A 21,890-nucleotide genomic window follows, 5' to 3' on the forward strand; every position below is an offset into this window, starting at 1 on the left:
GTGGCCTCAGTCGGGTGTCCGGAGCATGCTTCATCTGTGATGGACTTACGACCATTTAAATTCATTTATCCAAAAATAAATAGTCTTTAATGCTGGTGCAGAGTCCCCATGAACTGTATCTAACTCGGCTTTGATCTGCATGGCCATCCACTTCTTCAAATAAAAGTATTTTATCACTTCATTAAACTCCTTTTTCTCCATTTTTGTGAAAAATGTGAACATGTTTATCTTAAATATTTGCCAAACGAGAACTATGCATCGCACTTGGCTAAAATTTTGCCAGGTAAAATTTTAGTCGTGTAAAAGATTATACGTACTGCCACTGGTATGAATGAACGAATTGTGTCGCTGTCTATTGGAAATTTACCAAACTTTTCAAACAACCCATGTTGAGATAAGGAAGTTATGCTTCTTTATAAAGCTTGATATGCCCACATCTGGATTACTGTGCTCAAGTCTGGTCCCCTGGGTTTCTTGAGAATGAAGAAGTGGTGGAGAGGATTCACAGGCAAGTGACCAAGATTGTGAGTGGCCTGAGGAATGTTCCCTATGAGGATAGATTGAGGCTGTGTGGATGCAGAAGTAGGAAAAAAAGAGGGAATATGATAGAAAAACATTTAGTTGCTTAAAGGGTTTTATATATTATTATTATTATTATTATTATTATTATTATTACTTCACACCTCCAGGTAGTCCAAAGACTCATCGAGGGAGGGTATCTACTCTGTAACTTTCTATCTCTACCACCCACAATCCACCAACTACAATGAACCACAACTACGCCATCTACCGCCAACCACCATCAGTAGTATTTCCACAGACAATCACAAACATTCAAGCCTACGGTGGGATTTGAACCCCCAGCTTTTTGGCTGGAGAGCAGATATGCTAACCACTCTGCCAACCAGGGGAAATGTTTCAGCTCTTGGCTAGAGGGGCCAGAACAAGGGGTCATCCCTGGATGTTGAATAAAGATGGGGTTAGTAAGGGGTGTGAGGACTAGATTTTTTGCTTGGAGAGTTGTCAATGAACGGAATGGGTTGCCATAGTCCGTTGTGAGTGCTTTGTCTGTAAATGGGTTTTAAGGAGAGGTGTGGATAGATTGGATCTCCCGCGATGAATCTTCTATTATTATTATACAGGTACCGTGATGGAGGTGCCTGTATAATAATACTACCTATTCCAGATCCTGCCTAATGAGATAATCCACTATTAACTCCCCCCCCCCCCCATTAAGCCATAGAAAGTGTTCTGCCCATTTGCTTATCCTTCACTTATCTGCTACTCCCCTCACCACCACCTAATTCTTTATTGCAGCAGCTGTTCTATCTTCTTCATCAAACCAACGAGATCTAACAAAAACTCTTGATATCCCCAACACTACCTCTGCTGCATTCAAGATGGTTTTCTTGCAGCTTTTTTAAAGTTCATTCATGTCACTGTCATTTAAAGTATCTCATCTCGTCTTCCTTTTACCCTCTTTTACCTTGCGGTGTGGAGGGCTTGTTAATCATCAAACCTCAAACTGTTCACAGGATAAGGTGGTTAGCCCTATGTCCTGTAGCGTTGAGTTATCAAGGCCGGTTTGCCTGCTTTGCTTGATGAAAAACCCCAGGATAAACTGAGGGAAAAACCCTACTGTCCACGCCCAAGACTGGCTAACTTGGCTATGGCTGAGGAAGATCCTTCAGCTCCTCACGTCACTGACAGGAATCGAACCTAGGAGACTCCTTCCCCAGGCATATGGTTGTGAAACGCATAGCCACTAGGCTAACCATGGACCATTTAAAGTATTGATTCTTTTAATTGATTTAGTGAACTTTCTGTCTGCTTTCACTTGCATTTTGGAAACAAATATTCTTTTTCTTTATTCTTATTTCCATTATTTTCCAGAAAACATGCAAGGTTATATAGCATATGCAAGCATTTGCAAGGAAATAGTCCACATTAGTGCCTCTAAAGTTTATTGTGCTTGTTTGGCTGGACCTATGTCTAGCACTTATCAACATATAGTCTGTCTATAAATTAAAGATACCAATAAATTACAAACATGGTTTAATCCTTTAATCAAGTGTAAGCAAACAAAGTTTGCACCTGAAATATTTTCAAGAATGAGGTAACTCATATATAGAAGCTAATAACTTCATCAGTTGCCTTAGCATTACAGGAAAGGCCACTACCCAGACTGGTTTCGGCTTTTATTGAGGTCTCATCAGCAGGAGCCAGACCCAGAAGTGATACTGAGGTTGAAGTAATGCAGAAGTCATATTTTTACATACGAGTAGCCAAAAGGTGTCACACCTTATTATTAAAATACTCTGGATTAGAGATAGCTCTAATTTGGCTCCCACTGATGAGACTTGAATAAAGGTCGAAAAGGTCTGGATAGTAACCTTTCCATAATGCATAGCATTATACATGTCTGCAAGGATATGTGCTTTGTATTATAGGATACTAAGGCAAGCAATGTGAAGTCGTTAGCTTCTATATATGAGTTGCCCCAGTCCTGAAAATACTTCAGGTGCAAACTTTGTTTGCTTACAGTTGGATAAAGGATTAAACCAAGTATTTGGTATCTTTAATATAACCAAGTGGAAAAACTTCAACATGGTCTGTCTGTGTAAATGTTGAACTCTCAGGTTAATCTCCATGTGACCTTTTGGACTCAAGTGGTTGATTTCCTTAACCTAAGAACACTTTTTTTTCCTTTGAGATTGTGCCTACCAGCTGTGTATTGAGAGAATATATTTATGTTGTCCACTTGAGCATTTAAGTCTCCAAGAAGAATTTTTATATTGCTTCCTTGGCATCCATCAACTGTTTTATTCAGAGTCTGAAAAAAAAAATGCATTTTTCTTTTCACTGAAAGAAATCTCAGTAGGTGCATATATACTAAAAAAAAATGTTTGTTATTTAAAAATCTTTGGCTGACTCTTAACTAACATATCTTCCTAATGGTTTATAATTATATCCAAACTTCAATTTTTCGATGAGTATGAATCCTTACCAAATATGATGCTCCTTGTGGCAACAATATACATCTGCATTAGAATAAGATAGTGCAATTCTCTCTAAGATTCCTGACCCAGTCCACCAAATCTCCAGAATTGTATCCCATTCTTGTAATTAAAAAAGTTGTTCTGAGCATATCCTGAGCTTCTGGTGTGTATACAGTGATAAAACATTCCAACTTGTGATCTTGAGATTACTAGCTATTATACTTTTGCTTGTTGTACTCTTGAATGGCAGTCCATATCATTTTCTTGTGCAATTCTTTCTAAGAACTACTGGGTAGTACATGTGCCTTCGGATTGCCACCTCCTATTCTGTAAGGAATGATGGTTTACTGATTAGTTTCATAGTTTTCTTTTTGGTGCATTATCTTAATCAGTGGCTCTCTATATTATGGAGGAATATCAGTGGGGCAGGACTATTTTTTGAACTGTGTCACTTAGCCAAGAAGTTATTTTGCCAAATAATTCAACAGTTTTCTTTTTCGTGTATTTAGTATGGTCAAAATCAAATAGCTTCATATATGTTGGTGTCTGCACCTACAGATACATTGTTCGTAGGTACAAATTTTAATCTGGTGTAACTTTAGCGTTCCTTTTATCAGCATTATATCAATGTAATTTTCTTTTACTTTTTCGTTCGATTGCTGATCTTTCCTCATTATCAATCTTAGATCATTAAGTGCTGGCATAAGGTTGCTTATAATATGGGCCATTTCTAACCTAATATTTACTAGTCATAGCATTCAAAATGCATTCAAATGTTTTTCAGTCAGACAAATCATGTCTAAGATATCTGTACATTTAGGGCAGTATTTCTCAGTGTGTGCGCCAAATTTTGAATAGTAAAAAATATTGTCATCCAAATTACAGCACACTTTTGCCTATTTTTGCAAGTTTGTCATTTTTGTTATTTCTTAATTCTTATTATAAAAATATATATTGTAATAGAATTTGAATATGGTCATTGTGGTGTAAACTGCAAAGGTGAACTGGTTTACTATATACAACAGCCAAAATAATCAATTACCAAAAAACTCTTAATATTACTAGAGCAAATGTTCTCCAATAGGAAAATTATGGTTCATAGAAAACTAAAAATAAACTTCTGTAACAGGACTTTAATCCATGAAAGTAACCCTTGCTACTTTGATGTCACAATTACCATAGTCTAACATACCAAAAACATTTAGAGAATATTAAGTTAAAGATATCATCTATAACATTGTAAACAAATTCATGGGCACAACTTGGGGTTGTAATGCCTCAGCCCTTAGAACAGCAGCCCTGGCTCTGGTCTTCCTGTGGCAGAGTATTGTTCACCAGTTTGGAACTGAACTCGATGAATTAAAATATACACCATTAGAAAGGTCTTGAGAATAAAGCTCAAATGTGTGAATTCAAATATTTACATCGAATAGCCAAAAATGAAACATGTATATAAAGTAAACAAGGAAGATGATGGATGGAATGGACCATAGATTTAGAATTTAAACAAAAAATTTGAAAAAACGAAAAGAATAAAGAGAAACAAAAAAATAGTGAAGTATATACAAGCTCAACAATGTGATGGTCTGCTTGCTTCATGAGAAAAAACTTCATCAGATGATGACCACAAAAAACTGACTTTTGTCACATGGTTTAAGATTATCTATTAAGAGAACTTGGGTGATTTGAGATTAATGGTGAGCAATATATTTTATCATCTGATGATAAAATATATTATGTCTCAACATGTCGAGTTTTTGTTTACTACTATGATTAAACTTTTATTATATAGATATTAGTAAAATTTCTTTTCAACACTTCCTCCAACAGCTATTTAAAAGTCTGTCTATGCCATGTGATATCTATCTAATGAGATAGACTTTTGACTATCTAATAGTCAAAAGTCTGTCTATCATATCTATCTAATGACATGGCATTCACCACCCAAGACAGTGCCTTCCAAGGTCTTGAGAAAATGCTGAGCAAAGATGACCTCACTGCAAAAAAATGAAAAATGAATTAGTAAACTTTGGAAGTCTGTTATAACATCATCCCAAGCACTCTTAACATGAACGAATTTAACTGCAGAAATCTAAGGCATGGAAAACCAATCATCCTTTCCCAATCACACCACCTATCATTATACCTGAAGGATGCTTGCTATCACAACCCTATTCATGCATATTAAAAGTGCCTCAGTAATTGAAATAATGGCAATCTAGTTAGTGTCTAAATATATAATTTAAATCATATCAAAACATTTATCATGTTTGTCTGTTTTTAGATGATTGTGATAAATGTTTTGATATGATCTAAAAAGACTAGACTCATTGCCACATGATTACATGTATTACCACTAAATAATCTGTGTTGCTAAATTAAAAGAATTTAGTACGGAATTATTGATTTGCATTTACTGTTTATGTCTTCTTCTGGATTATCAAATTATTGGAAAAGTGAGTATAACTTTGATCATGTTTTTTATCTAGTATGAATAGATGAAACACATCATTTGGATATACTGTGTTCTGTTTATTTATGTAGCATAATTCGAAGTGTTATAAATCAAAAGTGAGCTCAATGTTATAAAATCAAATATCTGAATCATTTTTGCTGATTTTATTTTGCGAATTTTTAAGTCTTCATTTCAATATCTTTTAGAAGCCAATACGGTTTGCTGTACGATCTCTTGGATGGGTTGAAATAGCAGAGGAAGATTTAACTCCTGAACGTAGCAGTAAAGCTGTAAATAAGTGTATTGTAGATCTGTCATTAGGAAGGAATGACATTCTAGATGTAGTTGGTCGGTGGGGAGATGTAAGTCCTTAATATAATATTTTCATATGCACCATAACATTTAATTTTTTTTTAATGTCAATCACATATTTAAATTATTTTATTTTTATTATTATTTTTTTTTTTATGTTGGGTTCATACATGAGAGGTTGGTTGGTCAACCTATAGTTTGTTAGTACCGTCTATGGGAAATTTATAGATATGATACTTAATATATATATATATATTATAATACTATATATTATATACATTATATTATAACATACATTATAATATAATATATATATAATTCTTAAATTTGCTGAAGCAAATTTAATAGATTATGATTTCATCTGTTTGTTGCTTGTTTCCTGAGCTCTCACCATAATGCCATCTGTGATATTTAAAATATTAGCCTTTAAATTTGTGATGCAAGTTTTGATTATTATCATAGATCTTCATGTAATCACAAGCCTCATGCATGAGAGATCAACTCTGTTGTCATACAACTATGTTTGTCATACTGTGCCTCATATTTGTACACTGTGTAAAAAATCTATTCGTTATTCACCATACCTTTATATGGTACAACTTACTGGTATGTCTTCATATTTTTGTTATCTCTTTCACCAAGTGAATAATGTACTTATATCTGTTTGGTAAGTTTGTTCATCAGCTTATATCTCTCCATATCACTTTTTGTCATTTGGTAAACTCCATAAATCACATGCCTCTTAATTTGCTGTCACATTTGAATCCTTGATACATTAACTCATCTCCAGACCATTCTGATGTTGTTATATCTGTAATAAAATTCAGATATCCAACAAATTAAAAATGGAATGAATTTAAAAAAAGATTAAGTTAATAATATGGCATTTTGTAAAAGTATTTAGTTAAACGTTTGTTTCCTTTATGTTGCAAATAAGATGTACTGATATTTATTTTTTTTTACTACTGAGGTCTAGCTCAAATATGAAATAAATTTATTTAAATTCAGTGTAATTGTGTTATTTTGTATATAGACAAAATGTTTTAAAAAAATTGTTATAGTGTCACTTATGAGAGAATTGATAGGCACTGCTTTAATTCTCATTGTAAGAATAATTAAGTGAACTTACTTAAATGTTAAAATATTGTGAAATTAATAAATCTTAAAATCGCCACTGCTTTCATTGTGAAATTATAATTAACTTTCTTGCACTATGAAAAGAACTTTATCATTGTCTCAAATATAGCTCTGAGAACAGATGACAGCACACAGTCATGGACTGTAGCAAAATCAAGTTTATTTATTCAAAATTGCCCATCACTAAATTTATTTTAAAAAAGAAAGAAAGGAAGATAATGTGATATTGCAAAATAGCAGATGCCCTACACTTAACTGATTTCTGAACCAGTCTAATGTTGTTATCTCCTTCCCGAGCAGTTCAGATCTATGTGATAATGTCAGTGTACAGATGCATATAGGCTACTATTCATGGTCTAATACTATTGCTTATAGATCGTATCCTCTCATTTTCTTGCAATCACCTTCCACTAGCAGAGTGTATAAGCTTTCATCTCTGCATTTACCAACATTTAATTGGAATACTTACTTGCATGTCCCTATTTCAAGTCTTCTTTTAAAGGATACAAGCTCAGCATTGTTAATTACTTTTCTATCATTGCATAGGCTTCTGTAGAGAGAGAGAACATATTAGGAATATGATTTACAGTATTACTCTACAAAAATCAGATATCATATAGAATAAGAAACTGTTTTTGTCGTTTTTTTCAACTAGTTTTGTGAAATTCTTTTGTTTCACATCATGAGGATAATTATTATTATTATTCAGGCCTCCATGGAGTCAAGAGACTCATCGTGGGAGGTCCTTCCTAGGAAACACAAAGTCACTCATACCACTCCTTGAACTCATTGACCATTCTTGCTCTCACCACTCTATCAGGCAATGCATTCCATGGTTCAATCACCCTCCATGCAAAGAAACCACTCCTTACCTTCGTGTGCATAGCCTCCTTTCGTAACTTCCAGGGATGGCCCCTTGTCATCGCTCCTTCCTGCTGTTGTTCCACCAAGTAAAAGACCTCCCCAGTGTCACCCCTGTAACTGTCTCTCAACAGTTTATGTCTCAATCATATCACCTCTCCTTCTTCTATCTACCAAACTCTGCAGCCCACACATTCCCTCAGCCAATCCTTATAACTAATATTGTACAGTCCTGAAACCATCTTTGTTATCCGCCTCTGTACCCTTTCCACAGCTAATTTATCCCCTTCAAATCCTGGAGACTAAATTTAAGAACAATAGTCTAATAGTGGCCTGAGCAGGGTCTTATACAACAAAATAATAACTCTTTTATCTCTGCAGGTCAGCGTCCTTCTCAGTATTGCAGCAATCCTCTGGGTTACCTTCACCACCTTTGCAATATGCTCCCTGAATTTCAGTTTTCTATCAATCACCACCCCTAGATCTCCCCTACTTCCTCCAGTACAGCTTCTCCAATCGAGTATGCAGCCTCCCATTGATATATTTCAAACTTTAAGACTTTACATTTTGCTGCATTAAACCAGCACCTGCCTCATTCATTTGACCATCTGTCTATTTTATTCAAATCCTCTTGCAGGGCTGCCACATCTGCACTATTACTAATAACCCTTCCCAGCTTCACATCATCTGCAAAAAACTGAATATCCATTGAATGTCATTGATATAAAGGTTAAACAATACAGGTCCCAGTACTGAGCCCTATGGAACCCCCACTTGTAACTTTGTGCCTCCTTGATATTGCCCCATCATACACAACCATCTGATACTATCAGACAGCCAATCCTGAATCCAGTGGACTAACATCTAAACCCATGTGCTGCAACTTAAGTATCAGCTTATCATGTGGCACCCTGTCAAATGCCTTTGCAAAATCCAAAAATATGGTAGTATATACCTTTCCTTCATCAACTACTCTTGTCACTTTATTATAAAAGGCAATCATATTACTAAAGAAAGAGTACCCCCTTAACAAATCCATGTTGATTCTCAGATAACATTATCTTCATCTGCCCCAATGCTATATATGGTCCCTCACTAATTTCTCCAAGACCTTAACAACTACTGATGAATTACATGAATAAACTAAGAAACTATAAATAGGAAATAATAATCATAGCGAAAGTGACAAATTATAACTAACACTGGGTTTAATAGATCATGATAATATAGATAGTTAAACCGACTAGTTTCACCATGCTAGTGACTTCTTCTGTGCTAGGTGAAGAACAAAAAAAAAAATACAATAAGTGGTAAATATCATTACATAACTAAAATCGAATACGTAGGAACCATTACACAAAAGTTAAAAAAAAAAAAAACAGAAACACACATGGAGTGTGGAAACTGGCACTGGTCAGTCATTGTTCAGTAGGTATGCATGATAGTTGGCAGAAAAGTTAGTCTGACATGTTGAAAGATCTAATAAGTGACTTCCAAATATCACATGAAATCATTCCTTGGTTTCTGTTGAGTGTGCCTTGTGAGTGGATAACCATCATAGCATCTTTGATGTTGTGGACACTGAAGTTGTCTTCTATGTAAGGCATGGAGCTCTTGTCCCATTTGCTATTGTGGTGAGTATGGGAGAAGTGGAAAACTAGGCCTGAGCTCTGTTATTATTAACATCTCCAATATGCTCTTTTTGTTTAATTTCCAAACTTGTAGATGAGGGGTCGCAAACCGGTGGCCCGCAGGCAGGATACGACCTGCGAATTCTTCGTATCTGGCCTGCAACCTTGATTTCTTTTCTAAAAATCAATGTTTCTAACATCCTGCAGGGATTAAAACAGAAAAAAATTCAAACTTTAAATGTTTTATGACAGCTTTAAACAAAAGTAAAACTTATTACTATAATTCTTTGTACCATGTTTCTACCATCAAATGTTGGCAACACGAAACAAAAAAGCAAATATTGACATGTTAGCACAGAGGAAAAGATGTCAGGTTTCAGGATCAAAATCAAATTTAAAAAAAGATTTGTAGATAAAAATCTTTATTTTTGTAAGTCAAAATTATGTATTTAAATAATTTTCTTAAATTATGAACAAAATGTTATTGAACTTATATTTTCTAAACTTGTTATATTTTTAAAATTTAAAAATAAAAATGGGTTATAAATTAAAACTTGAAATGGTGGTGTAACTGTTTACATAAGTCATAAAGTCCTGGCAACAACAGGGCCTTTGTTAGAGCATTTCTTTATTTTTTTTTTTCACAGAACAATATTGAATACGGCCCTCATTGATATACATCTGATTGACTGGCCCTTTGCTTCATTTCAGTTTGAGACCCCCCCCCATTCTGGATGTTTGCCCTATTGCCCTATGTAAGCAAGGCCACAAGAATATGGAATATTGTAAAGTCCAAGATGTTTGTTCAAAGGGTTATGGTCCTTAGATGAATGTATCAGCTCTTGTACAGTCACAGTGGGCTTGAAAGCCACTCATATTTCATGAAATTTCAGGAGATTGGCAATTTGTGAGATTCATAACGAATGACCACATTGCCTCCATTTGGTGAAAGTGATGATTCAGTCTTGACTTGGGAAATTGTACAACATAAGGAATATTCTCTCAAGAAGGGAACTACAAGGCAGGTGATTATGACAAGCTTAGGAAGAAGCTTAAATCTGTGCCATGGCATAAAACACTGAAGGATAAGGATGTTAGTAGTGCACAGGATATAGTTAAGGGTCATCTAAAGGAAGCAGTATTAAATTGTATACCTTAGGTAAGGAGAGTTAATCAGTAGGAGTTAGATGGATGGATATCATTAAGCATGAGCTTCAGAAGAAGAATATGCTGTTGATAGTATATAAAGAGAAAGGGGACCAGCAAACTCATGAACAGTACAAAACTCAGGCAGGAAAGGTGACCAGCATGGCAAAGAAGGCAAAATCAGATAAGAAGAATCTAGCCAAGCAGGCCAAAGGAAATCTCAAAGAGTTCTTTCATTATGTGGCAAGTAAGAGGAAGAATGACTATGGAAGATTAACCTTTATAAGTGATGATAGTCACAAGGAGACAGAAGTGGATGAAATAGTTGAATTACTGAGTGACGTGACTACTTTGCAAGCATATATCATGCTAGTGAGGTTACTCTTTAACCTTTATGACAGAAACTAATGTGAGAACAGAGGTAAATGAATTGGAGGTTCTTAGGGTATTGCAGAATTTCAATGTAAATAAAGCTATGGGATTAGATGGGATATTTAGCTAGGGTTTTGCGAGAATGTGCAAGGGAACTGGCAATGCCTTTGAATAGGCTCTTTAAGTCTCAGCTCTGGTAGAGTTCCATGGGAGCAGAAAGAGGGCAAAATAATTCCCTTGCATAAGTGAGGTTCTAGGACTGCAGTACAAATTACAGACCAATCAGTATCTCAGGCATGGTGGTTAAAGTACTAGAAAAATTGGTACACAAGAATTCAAGAATGGGTAGATAAAAAATATGATACTCTATGAGGGTCAACATGGCTTTGTGAAGGGTTGGTCATGCCTTAGTAATTTACTAACTTTTTATTATAGAGTAAGAGCTGAGTTGAATAAAGGAAATGGCTACACAATGATTTTGCAGGATTTTGCAAAGACATTTGACAGAATACCACATGGAACTGTTATGCAAATTAGAACAAATGGGGATGGCTATGACACTGGTTACATGGATAATTGGATGACTTCTTGACAGATATCAAAAAGTGGTATATGGAAGGGCAGAATAAAGATGACTAGTGGTGTGTTGCAAGGTTCAATGCTGGTACCATTGGTCTTTGATTTGTACATCAGTGATATAGGAAATATTCAGCTGTTTGCTGATGTTGCAAAATTAGGTAGAGCAATAGTTAATCAAGACAATGTAGAGAGCTTGCAGCATGATTTAAATAGGCTGTCAGTGTGTGAGCAAAAGATAACGGGTGTCAGTTTAATGTGGAGAAACGTAGTTATGCATTTTGGGATAAAAATATTATCAGTCATGTATCACATTGATGGCACTATACTCCAGGAAATAGATGAAGCTAGAGATTTAGGGTGGTGGTGGTAGACAGAGAGTTGAAGTTTAGAGTTTTATACATATTACTAAGGTAGCCCATAAGATTACTTGGCTATTGAAGAACACATTAACAAGTAGAGATAAAGAAGTTATTTCCCTTTATAAGGCCTTGATACGCCCACTTCTGGATTACTGTGCTCAAGTCTGACCCCTGGGTTTCTTCGGAATGAGGAAGCAGTGGAGAGAATCCAGAGGTGAGTGGCCTGTGGAATGTTCCCTGTTGGGATAGATTGAGTGTGTGTGTGGATTGCAGAAGTCGGTTGATAGGAGAAAAATGACAGGACGTATGATAGAAACATTTAAGTTGCTTAAAGGGTTTTATAAGATAGATGTGAGGGAAATTTAAGCACTTGGCTAGAGAGTTCAGAACAAGGGGGGGGGGGGGGGTCATCCTTGACAGTTGAGTATAAATGTGATTCAGTAAGGGTGTGAGGACTAGATTTTTAACTTTGAGAGTAGTGAATGAATGGACTGGATTGCTAGAGTCAGTTTTGAATGCTGTGTCTGTTAATGGGTTTAAGGAGAGGTGTGATACATTGTGTGGATAGATAGATAGATAGATAGATAGGGTCTCCTGCAATGAGTCTTTGGACTCCATGGAAGTGCTTGCGTAATAATAATAATAATAAAGTATCCTGTTTGTCTTTTACAATATTTTTAATGTAAATTAATTGTGTTGCAGCAGCTAATTAAATGTCTAAATAATAATATGTAAATGAAAAGTAAATTTATAAATAAAATAAATTAAATTGCTATTGGTTTTAAAAATAAGAAGGTGAAATTTAAAGAAATATACTTAAGTAACTCAAGATGGAAGTAACTTCAGGTGCAAAAAGGTTTCACCTTTTTGCACCTGAAGTCCAGCAGTTTCTGTCTTGGAATTTTGTTTTGGTGGATAATGCTGCTGCCTTGTTCTTGTCTCATATACTTTTCAGCAGACTGCATCTTTAGATTTTTTAAAATATTGTTTTTCCTTTACTCACATAATTGTTAAAATAATCACACTTATTCTTTTGAAATAGATTTTTATAATTATCATTAATTTTAGTGTATCAATATGGAATTGATTCACTAATGAGGAAACTCTCGTGAAGCAGTGAAATTAGGAAGTATCAATATAAATTCAAATTGATTTTCATATTCTCAAAAAGAATGTTTTCATTATGAAAATGTTGGAAAGAAGTCTGAATTCATTAAATAATCTTGGATAATAACTTGTGCTCTGAATCAACAATTGTCAAGGTAGCGATACTTTTCCACTCTACATTTTTATTTAGTGCAGCCCTTGACAGAATTAAATTTTAAAAAGATGAGCTCATTCTTATATGTATTCTATTACTGTGTTATAGAATTCACCTATATAAAACTTAAATTGTGAATGCATCAGAAAACCATCATTAATGAAATCTTGTTTTTTAGTTTAGTTAACTGTAGGTGAAAAGAGTTTGACTGGCTAAGAGACTGGTTAAGAATTGACACTTTTTGCAAAGACATATTCTTTCATTCGAATTATTTCGGTTTTGTGACCACATTTTTATTAAAAAAAGACTGTTTTTTAAAACTAAACACGTACTAAAAAACAAACCCAACTTTCACTCCGTCAGAGGTCTGAACTGGGTAAATTTTTGATAAATGCTGACCAAACTTGATTTAAAATCAAACCTTGATTTTTGTTGCATTGCAACACAGAATGCGACATCAAATAGCATTGTTTCCAGCTAACATGTATAGATCTGTTATTCGATTTTTAACAAACTTTTTTGATGTTCATAATACCAATAAATGAACTTGTTTTTTTTTTCATAATTTGTTATAGTTTGTGCTTTAAGCTGTTAGTTATCTTTACCCCTGAAGATGTTAGTCTGACGACTAACGAAACTTGTCTGGTTTGTTTTTTAGTACTTGTTTAGTTTTAAAAAAAACAGTCTTTTTTAATAAAAATGTGGTCACAAAACCGAAATAATTCGATTGAACTTCTTAACCACAGAAACCTCCGCATGATTATATTCTTTCATTTTCATTTGAAACCACAGTAATGTGTTATCCACCTTACTTTTTATTAACATAAGTGAAAACAGATATCTTTAAACAAAAAAGTAAAATTTTTTGATTACAGTCTCTTATTATTTCTAAAATAGACAATAAAGCAGCATGTTTTGCTGTGTCTTAATAGTTTTATATTGTTCATCAACAAAGTCACAAAATGATTTTAATTGTTCAACCCTTACAGTATAAATATGAAGATGTTGATAAATTTTCACAAGAATATACTTTGAGAGTAAGCTGGCAAAAAAACAGTCTGTGGCATTTTTCATGGCATTGTGTTTAATGTGGGATGCACATCCCATTCCAGTGACATTTCTCTTTGTAGAGTTCCAAATTTTTACAAAGACATTTTCTTTCATTTTCATTTAAAACCACAGTAATGTTATCCACCTTACTAAGACGCCAATAGATTTAAAATATAACATACACTATTTGGACTCCTTTTATCTGATAAATAGTAATGAATTACAATTGGTACTAATTTTATGTCGAATAATTGGAGCTATCTACTAGCAACTTGACTGATTTAACTTTATTTAAATCAGTAATTCCTTGTTCTATTGCCCATTGGGACACATTCCCAATTATTGAACATGTTTTGGTTGGTTTGGGAACAAGAAAACTCTTTTTTTGTCATTCAGCTTTTATTATTATCATGGTGTTGCAACGATCGAAAACAGTGGATTATGTTTTGCTGTTTCTTCTTTGATTCTAATACGTTGTTATGTTTGCTTAACTATGTATTAGAATGGAGCTTGTGTTTGTATTTTTGTTTTGATATGTTGCGCAACATTGTCCATGTCTGATAGAAAACTTTGCATTATATATGATGCATTTCATTGCTACATGCCTTCTTTCAGTGTGACAATTTAAATGAATATTAAAATATCATCTCACTGGAAACCCTCTGACACCAGCACTCTTGGCAACTGCTCAACATTGAACCATTTCAATGTCATTATTTTTGTGAGACACTTCTTCAAAAAAAAAAAAAAAGTACTCTCTTCCTTCACTGATTCATTAAATTTACATCTTTTGGACATGGCTGTTGATTTTAACAGCCAATTTAAATCCTTTTTTTGTAATTGTAGCAATAAACAGCTAACTCAAGAGGTATATAAAAGTGTAATATGATTCTCTAACAAAGATTATTAACACTGTCAGTAACACATTAATTATCTACACATCATTAGCATTGGCAAAATTACTTACTATATTCCATTCAAATATGGTTATTGACAGCTGATGCTGCACATTGCCATGCAGTGTTATTTTGTCATATGCAATAGCATATCATTGTTATCTCTTACACTTGAAAGTAATAAGCCTAACATTCTGATAATAGAAATACATCCATATATTACGTACAAGTTATCAGAGTGTATTACTATTAATTATTTCTAGGGCACTTTGCAATTATGTTACAAGCATTCATTACATTCATGCATGTTACGTGAAAACATTTCATATTGGAAATATTGGATGTTGAAAAAAGGGTCATTTGATGTACCATATACATCAACATAAGAGAAGAGAGGAAGATGTTCTTGCTACGCTCTGCATAGATCACAGCTCATCTTACGCATTCTTATTTATTGAAGGCTGATCACCCACCTATGTGTGAGAAATGCAACACCTGTCTCACCACCATTCATATTCTGGAGTGTAGGCACTTCACATGAGAGAGGAATGTGACTTTTACTTATCTAGCCAAGTTCAATACACTCAGTCAGATGTTATCAGACTCGGACAAATTGCATGACATTATTTTTAAATTTTCACAATAAATTAAATTATTCAAACACATCTAATTATAATTTTTTTATATGTATATAACATATTGTAGATATTACACCTTGTACATGTATTTTATTTACTCATTTATCTTCTTATAACTATTTATTAATAGCTTGTATGGATATTTGTTAATGCCTTTAATATATAGATATTCTAATTTTTGTACATATACATGGATATTGGTTCGAAGGTATATTGTGAGTGGTCGTGTAGCGCTTGTGTAAAATTACTGATTTTGAACTGTTTTATTGTGTTTTTTCCTCAGAAAATTAGTGTATTAGTGTAGATTTTCATGTTTTTTTTTTTTAAGTATTTAGTATGTTTATAACATTTTTATGTGATATTATCGGCATGACACCAACACGATGAACAATGACTACAAAGACCACATGCAGTGTGTGTGTGTAAAATGTATTCATCGAGAAAATTAAATAATATGTGCAAGGAAATTGAAACTGGAGAGAGAGTATGCAATAAGTATTTCAAAAGTGAGTGTCTGTTAGGTGATGAGAATGCAAGATATACCGATGGTAAGATGGACAGTGATGATATTAATGTTGAACATGTGGCCATGGAAATAGAGAAGAAGGAAATGGATATTAATAAATAAATAGCATTCTTAAGTGTTATCCTTTATGGGACAAAGTACAAAATGGAAAAATTGCAGAAGCAGCAAGAGATAAGCAGGGCTGAAAAAAGAAAGAAGCAGGTGATCCGAATAATAATAATAATAATGTATATGATCTCAATAATAATAATGTATGTGATCCGAATAATAATTATGTATGGAGACTCAATAATCAGGAGAGTACCTAATAAAAGTATGACAAAATCATGTTTCCCAGGTGCAAAAAAGGTAAGTCGAAGGAAATGATTTCAGAGGTGAGAAGTATTCTATGAGGGAGGATGTAAAGAAGTTGTTAGAAGAGGCAAAACTAAGAGTGAGAAGGTGAAGATTGCAAGTCTCCTACCACTCTATGAGAGAGGCAAATTGAAGAGGAGGAGAGTATTGATAGCCAATGAGTCTATACATAGATTGTGCAAAAGGAATGATGTAGTATTTGTGGATCTCTGGTCTCTGTTTGATGGAAAGAAGAATTTGCATAATGCTGATGAATTGCTTCTGATGCATGCAGAAGTGCAAATTCAGGGAAACTTAAGCAATTTGGAAGCAGGTGAGTTTGTGTGAAGGCACCCATTGAGGAATGGGTACCTTCGCACAGAGTGAGGAATCTGGTCTTTCAAACAAATATATTGAATATATTGGATATTGGATAATCAATTCAAAATGCAAAGGTGGGTGGCGGACTGAAGGGATGCTGCAGTTTCTGACATATACTGATGTCAGAAATATCAGGAACAAGAGGGAGGAGTTTTTAGCATGAGTAAGTGACCCTTGGCAAAAGTTATAGGCATTAGTGAGATTTGGCTAATAGCAGATGATGATGTAGTTTCAGATATTGAATGTGCAGAGTTCAGTATTTTCAGAGAAGATAGGATGGCAGGAGAGGAGTACTGCTGATGATAGTAGATGAACTGCAGCCAAAAAGAATGGGAGACAGGTGGACTGTTCATTTGAAGCAATCTGGTGTAAGATTAAGGCCAGTAAGACAAAATATACAGTTGGTTGTTGCTATAGGCCAGGGAGTTCCACAGATGATCTGAAAGACATGTATCGCCAAATTAGTACAATTATTACAGGTCAAGTGATTATTATGGGGAACTATGGATTCTAGACTGGAAGGAATAAAGAGCACATGGCAGGAAGGAAATAGGATTTATACAATTTATACACCTGCTGAGAGATAATTACTTAAGGTAGCATGTGATGGAGGTGACCAGGAGTAGGAGAGTATTGGACCTGGTCATAGGATCAGAAGAACTATCCATAACCAAAGTTACAACTTTGCCTCCAGTTGGTGAAAATGACCGTGCAGTCTTGATTTGGGAGATTGTAAAACATGAGGAATATTCTATTGAGAAGAGGTATTTGTGGAACTACAAGACAGGTGATTATGACATGCTTAGAAATAAGTTTAAATCTGTACCATAGCATAAAACACAGCAAGATAAGGATATTAGTAGTGCATGTGATATAATTAAAGGTCATTTAGAGGAAGCAATATTAAATTGTATACCTAAGATAAGGAGGATTAATCAGATAGGAGTTAGATGGATAAGTAGTATCATTAAACATGAGCTGCAGAAGAAGAAAATCCTGTGGAAGGTATATAAAGAGATAGGTGACCAGCAAACTCATGAACAGCACAAGGTTTAGGGAAGAAAGGTGACCAGCATGGCAAGGAAGGGAAAATCAGATTATGAGAAGAATCTAGCCCAGTAGGCCAAAGGAAATCCCGAAGATTTCTTTGGTTATGTGGCAAGTAAGAGGAAGAGTGACTATGGAAGATTAGCCTTAGTGAGTGATGGTGGTCATGAGGAGACAGAAGCAGATAAAATAGTTGACTTACTTAGTTAACACTTCACAAGGGTCATCCTAGTGAGGTTACTCTTTAACCTATATAACAGACACTAATGTGGGAACAGAGGTGGATGAATTGGAGATTCTTAGGATATTGCATAATCTCAATGTAAACACAGCTGTGAGATTAGATGGGATATCAGCTAGGGTTTTGCGAGAATGTGCATGGGAACTGGTAATGCCTTTGACTATCTTGAATTTAAGGTTCAGCTCTGGTAGAGTTCCAAGGGAGTGGAAAGAGGGCAAAATAATTTCTTTGCATAAGGGGAGGTTCTAAGAGTAGCAAATTATAGACCAATCTGTATCTCAGACGTGGTGATAAAAGTGTTAGAAAAATTGGTAAAAAAAAGAGAATTCAAGATTGGTTAGATAAAAAAAAAAAATATGATACTCTATGAGAGTCAACATGGCTTTGCGAAGGGTCAGTCATTCCTTAGTAATAATCTAATTTTTACAATAGAATAACAGCTGAGTTGAATAAAAGAAATGGATACACAATGATTTTGCTGAATTTTACATTTTACAAATTTTACAAAGGCATTTGACAGAATACTACATAGAACTCTGTTATGCAAATTAGAACAAATAGGGATAGGTACAGCACTGGTTAAGTGGATAAGAGGATGGCTGCTGGACAAAAAGTGGTGTATGGAGGAGCAGAATCGAGATGAAAACAGGTGACTAGTGGTATGCAGGGTCTAAGGGTCATTTATAGGAAGCAATATTAAATTGTATACCTAAGGTAAGGAGGGTTAATCAGGTAGGAGTTAGATGGATGACTAGTATCATTAAGCACAAGCTGCAGAAGAAGAAGAACAGGTGACTAGTGGTGTACTGCATGGTTCAGTGCTGGGACCATTCCTGATGAATAGTCCCAGCACTGAATCTTTCTGTTGAATGGCTGATGAATATGAAATTAGGTAGAGTAATAGTTAATCAAGGTGGAGAGCTTGCAGAACAATTTAAATAGGCTGTCAGTATGGGCAAAAGTTTAATGGCTATCAGTTTAATGTCTAGAAATGTAAAGTTATGCATTTGGGGATAAAGAGATTACAAGCCATGTATCACATTATGTCACTATACTCCAGGAAATTGATGAAGCTAGAGATTTAGGAGGGGGGGGAAACTAGACAGAGAGTGTTTAGAGGATGTTGCTAAGGTAGCCCATAAGATTACTTGGCTATTGCAAAACACATTAACAAGTAGAGATAAGAAAGTTGTTATTCCTCTTTATAAGGCTTTGATATGCCCTCATCCGGATTACTGTGCTCAAGTCTGATCCCCTGAGTTTCTTTGGGATGAGGAAGTGGTGGAGAGGATTCAGAGGCAAGTACTCACCAAGATGGTGAGTGGCCTGTGGAATGTTCCCTATCAGGATAGATTGAAGGTGCGTGTGTGGATTGCAGAAGTTAGTTAATAAGAGAAAAAGAGAGGATATGATAGAAACATTTAAGTTGCTTAATGGCTTTTATAGGATAGATGCAGGGGAAATGTTTTGGCTAGAGTAACCAGAGGTCATCCCTGGAAGTTGAATGTAGGTGTGGTTAATAGGGGTGTGATGACTAGATTTTTTGCTTGGAGAATTGTGAATGAGTGGAATCTGTTGTCAGAGTCAGTTGTGAGTGCTTTGTTTATTAATGGGTTCAAGGAGATGTATAATAGATTGTGTGGATAGATTGGGTTTCCTGCAGTGAGTCTTGGGACTTCATGTAGGTGCCCATATAATAATAGTAATAATAATAATATACTTTATCTATCACTTCCCATAACTATTTATTAATACCTTTAATATGCAGATACTTAACACTATACATACAATTTATGTTATTCAATAATTTGTCATATAACTATTTATTTATTTATTAATATAACTATTTATATATTAATAACATCACATTATTATTATACTTCTGTAACCTGTGTCACGGCACAGTATGACCTTTGCTGTCCTTGTGCCATAAAACCCCAAATCAGTCAACAATCAATCATTCATCTCTGAGTTGTATTTGCAGTTTTTGCTAGGTGACCTTTCAACTTCAAATTCCTATCCACCATAACCTCAAGATCGCTATCCTCATCAGTTTCTTGTAGCACCAATAGAATATGCCATTGAAAGTCTTATCCCACTAAAGTTCATTACTTTACACTTACTAGCATTGATTTGACAGTCATTATCATTTATATTCTGTTCCAGCTTATTCATATAATTCTGTAAGTATTGGATATCAGTATATTCTGGATTGACCTTCCTATCTTTGCATTATAAGCAAACAATCAAATATCTCCTATCAGATTCTTCCCAATATCATTAATGTATAGACTGAAGAACAGCAGTCTATACATTTGTATGACTACTGTTCTTCAGTATGTACTCCACTCTATACATTTGTATAGAGTGGAGTACGTCACTCTTAAATCTGACAGATTCACACCCACTGTACCACTTTCTGCCTGTCTGTCAACCATCTACTTATTCAATTCAATATTCCAAGTATATTCCAATCCCATATTCTTCAGTTTATTCAACAGTCTTTCTTGTATTCTTTTACATGCCTTAGCCAAGTCCAACAGTATTGTAGTGCGTTCATTCCCTTTATCCAACTCAGCCATCACATTATTATAAAATACGAGTAAATTGCTCAGACATGACTTCCCCCCTCAGTAAACCCAAGCTGTTCCTTAAAAAAGTATAGATTGTTTGTCCACCACCAATTTTTATGTTCAAGTTCTTACCAACTTCTCTAAAATCTTGACAATCACTCCAGAGATAGTGATAGGTTGATAGTTAGACACACCAGTATTTGCATCTTGTACACTGGGATTATCATACATTGTTTCCATTTATGTGAGATCTTTTCTGTGCTAAGATTCAAGATTCAACTTATACAAACATGTCAAGGGCCTAGCTAGTTCAGCTAAACATTCCTTTAGTACATGTGTTCATATATCCCATCCTTTCCAAATTCTTATCCAGGTTACACAGCAGGAGGTTCTAGAGTAACCAGGTTACCTAGGTTACTCTAGAACTTCCTTCGCATGCACCTCTATCTCTTCATCCAATGTAGTGATAGCGCTGCGTTTCACACACAAGGCTGATAGATCTTGGCTAAACGAGTGCTTATTATTTGAGGTATCACATCTTCTTCTGATGCAAGTGTACCATCTGCATTCATTCTTTCCTTTGCTTGTAGCATAGCAATAAAATTCTTTGAGTTGTCTTTAGCCTGTGCAACCAGTTTCTTTTCGTACTCCAACTTATCTTTTTATACAATACTGTTATCTTTTCTGGCTTGAGTTTTATATATTGCATAATCATTCTCATGAGGTCCCTTCCATATCATCATCACTTCTTATGGATCTCTTGTTTAGTAAGATTGACATCCATTTCATTCCCATCATATTTGTTCATAGAACCCTGGACACATTCAAATCCTGCATCACTTAAATATCTTTTCAAAGCTTCCCATCCATTTTTGATATTCTTCCCATTCAGCAACTGATACTATGAAACTAAAGTTAGTATTCTCCTAAGTTTGTCATAATTACCATATTTGTAGTTCAGCATATAACCTGTGTGCTGATATGAACATCCATATGGTTGGCTACTTCTCAGGTCAGTATGGCATGATCGCTAGAGCAAGAAGCGAAAGAATTGAAAAATTACAAAATGATATTGTGTATCTTTTGGATATAT

General features: G+C 34.7%; 1 protein-coding gene across 1 annotated transcript in view; it reads left to right on the top strand.

Moving 5' to 3' along the window:
• The window catches only part of LOC150104147 (protein Fe65 homolog), a 554,216-nt gene that overhangs the window by 324,134 nt on the left and 208,192 nt on the right, over positions 1-21,890 (top strand). The window contains exon 10 of the mRNA XM_090396406.1: positions 5,661-5,816. Coding sequence (XP_090252532.1) covers positions 5,661-5,816 — 156 coding nt within the window. The remainder of the gene's footprint in view (positions 1-5,660; positions 5,817-21,890) is intronic.

Source organism: Typopeltis vanoorti, chromosome 8 (assembly GCF_054136105.1).
Source record: "Typopeltis vanoorti isolate ZY-2024b chromosome 8, IOZ_Tvanoo_1.0, whole genome shotgun sequence".
Lineage (NCBI taxonomy): Eukaryota > Metazoa > Arthropoda > Arachnida > Uropygi > Thelyphonidae > Typopeltis > Typopeltis vanoorti.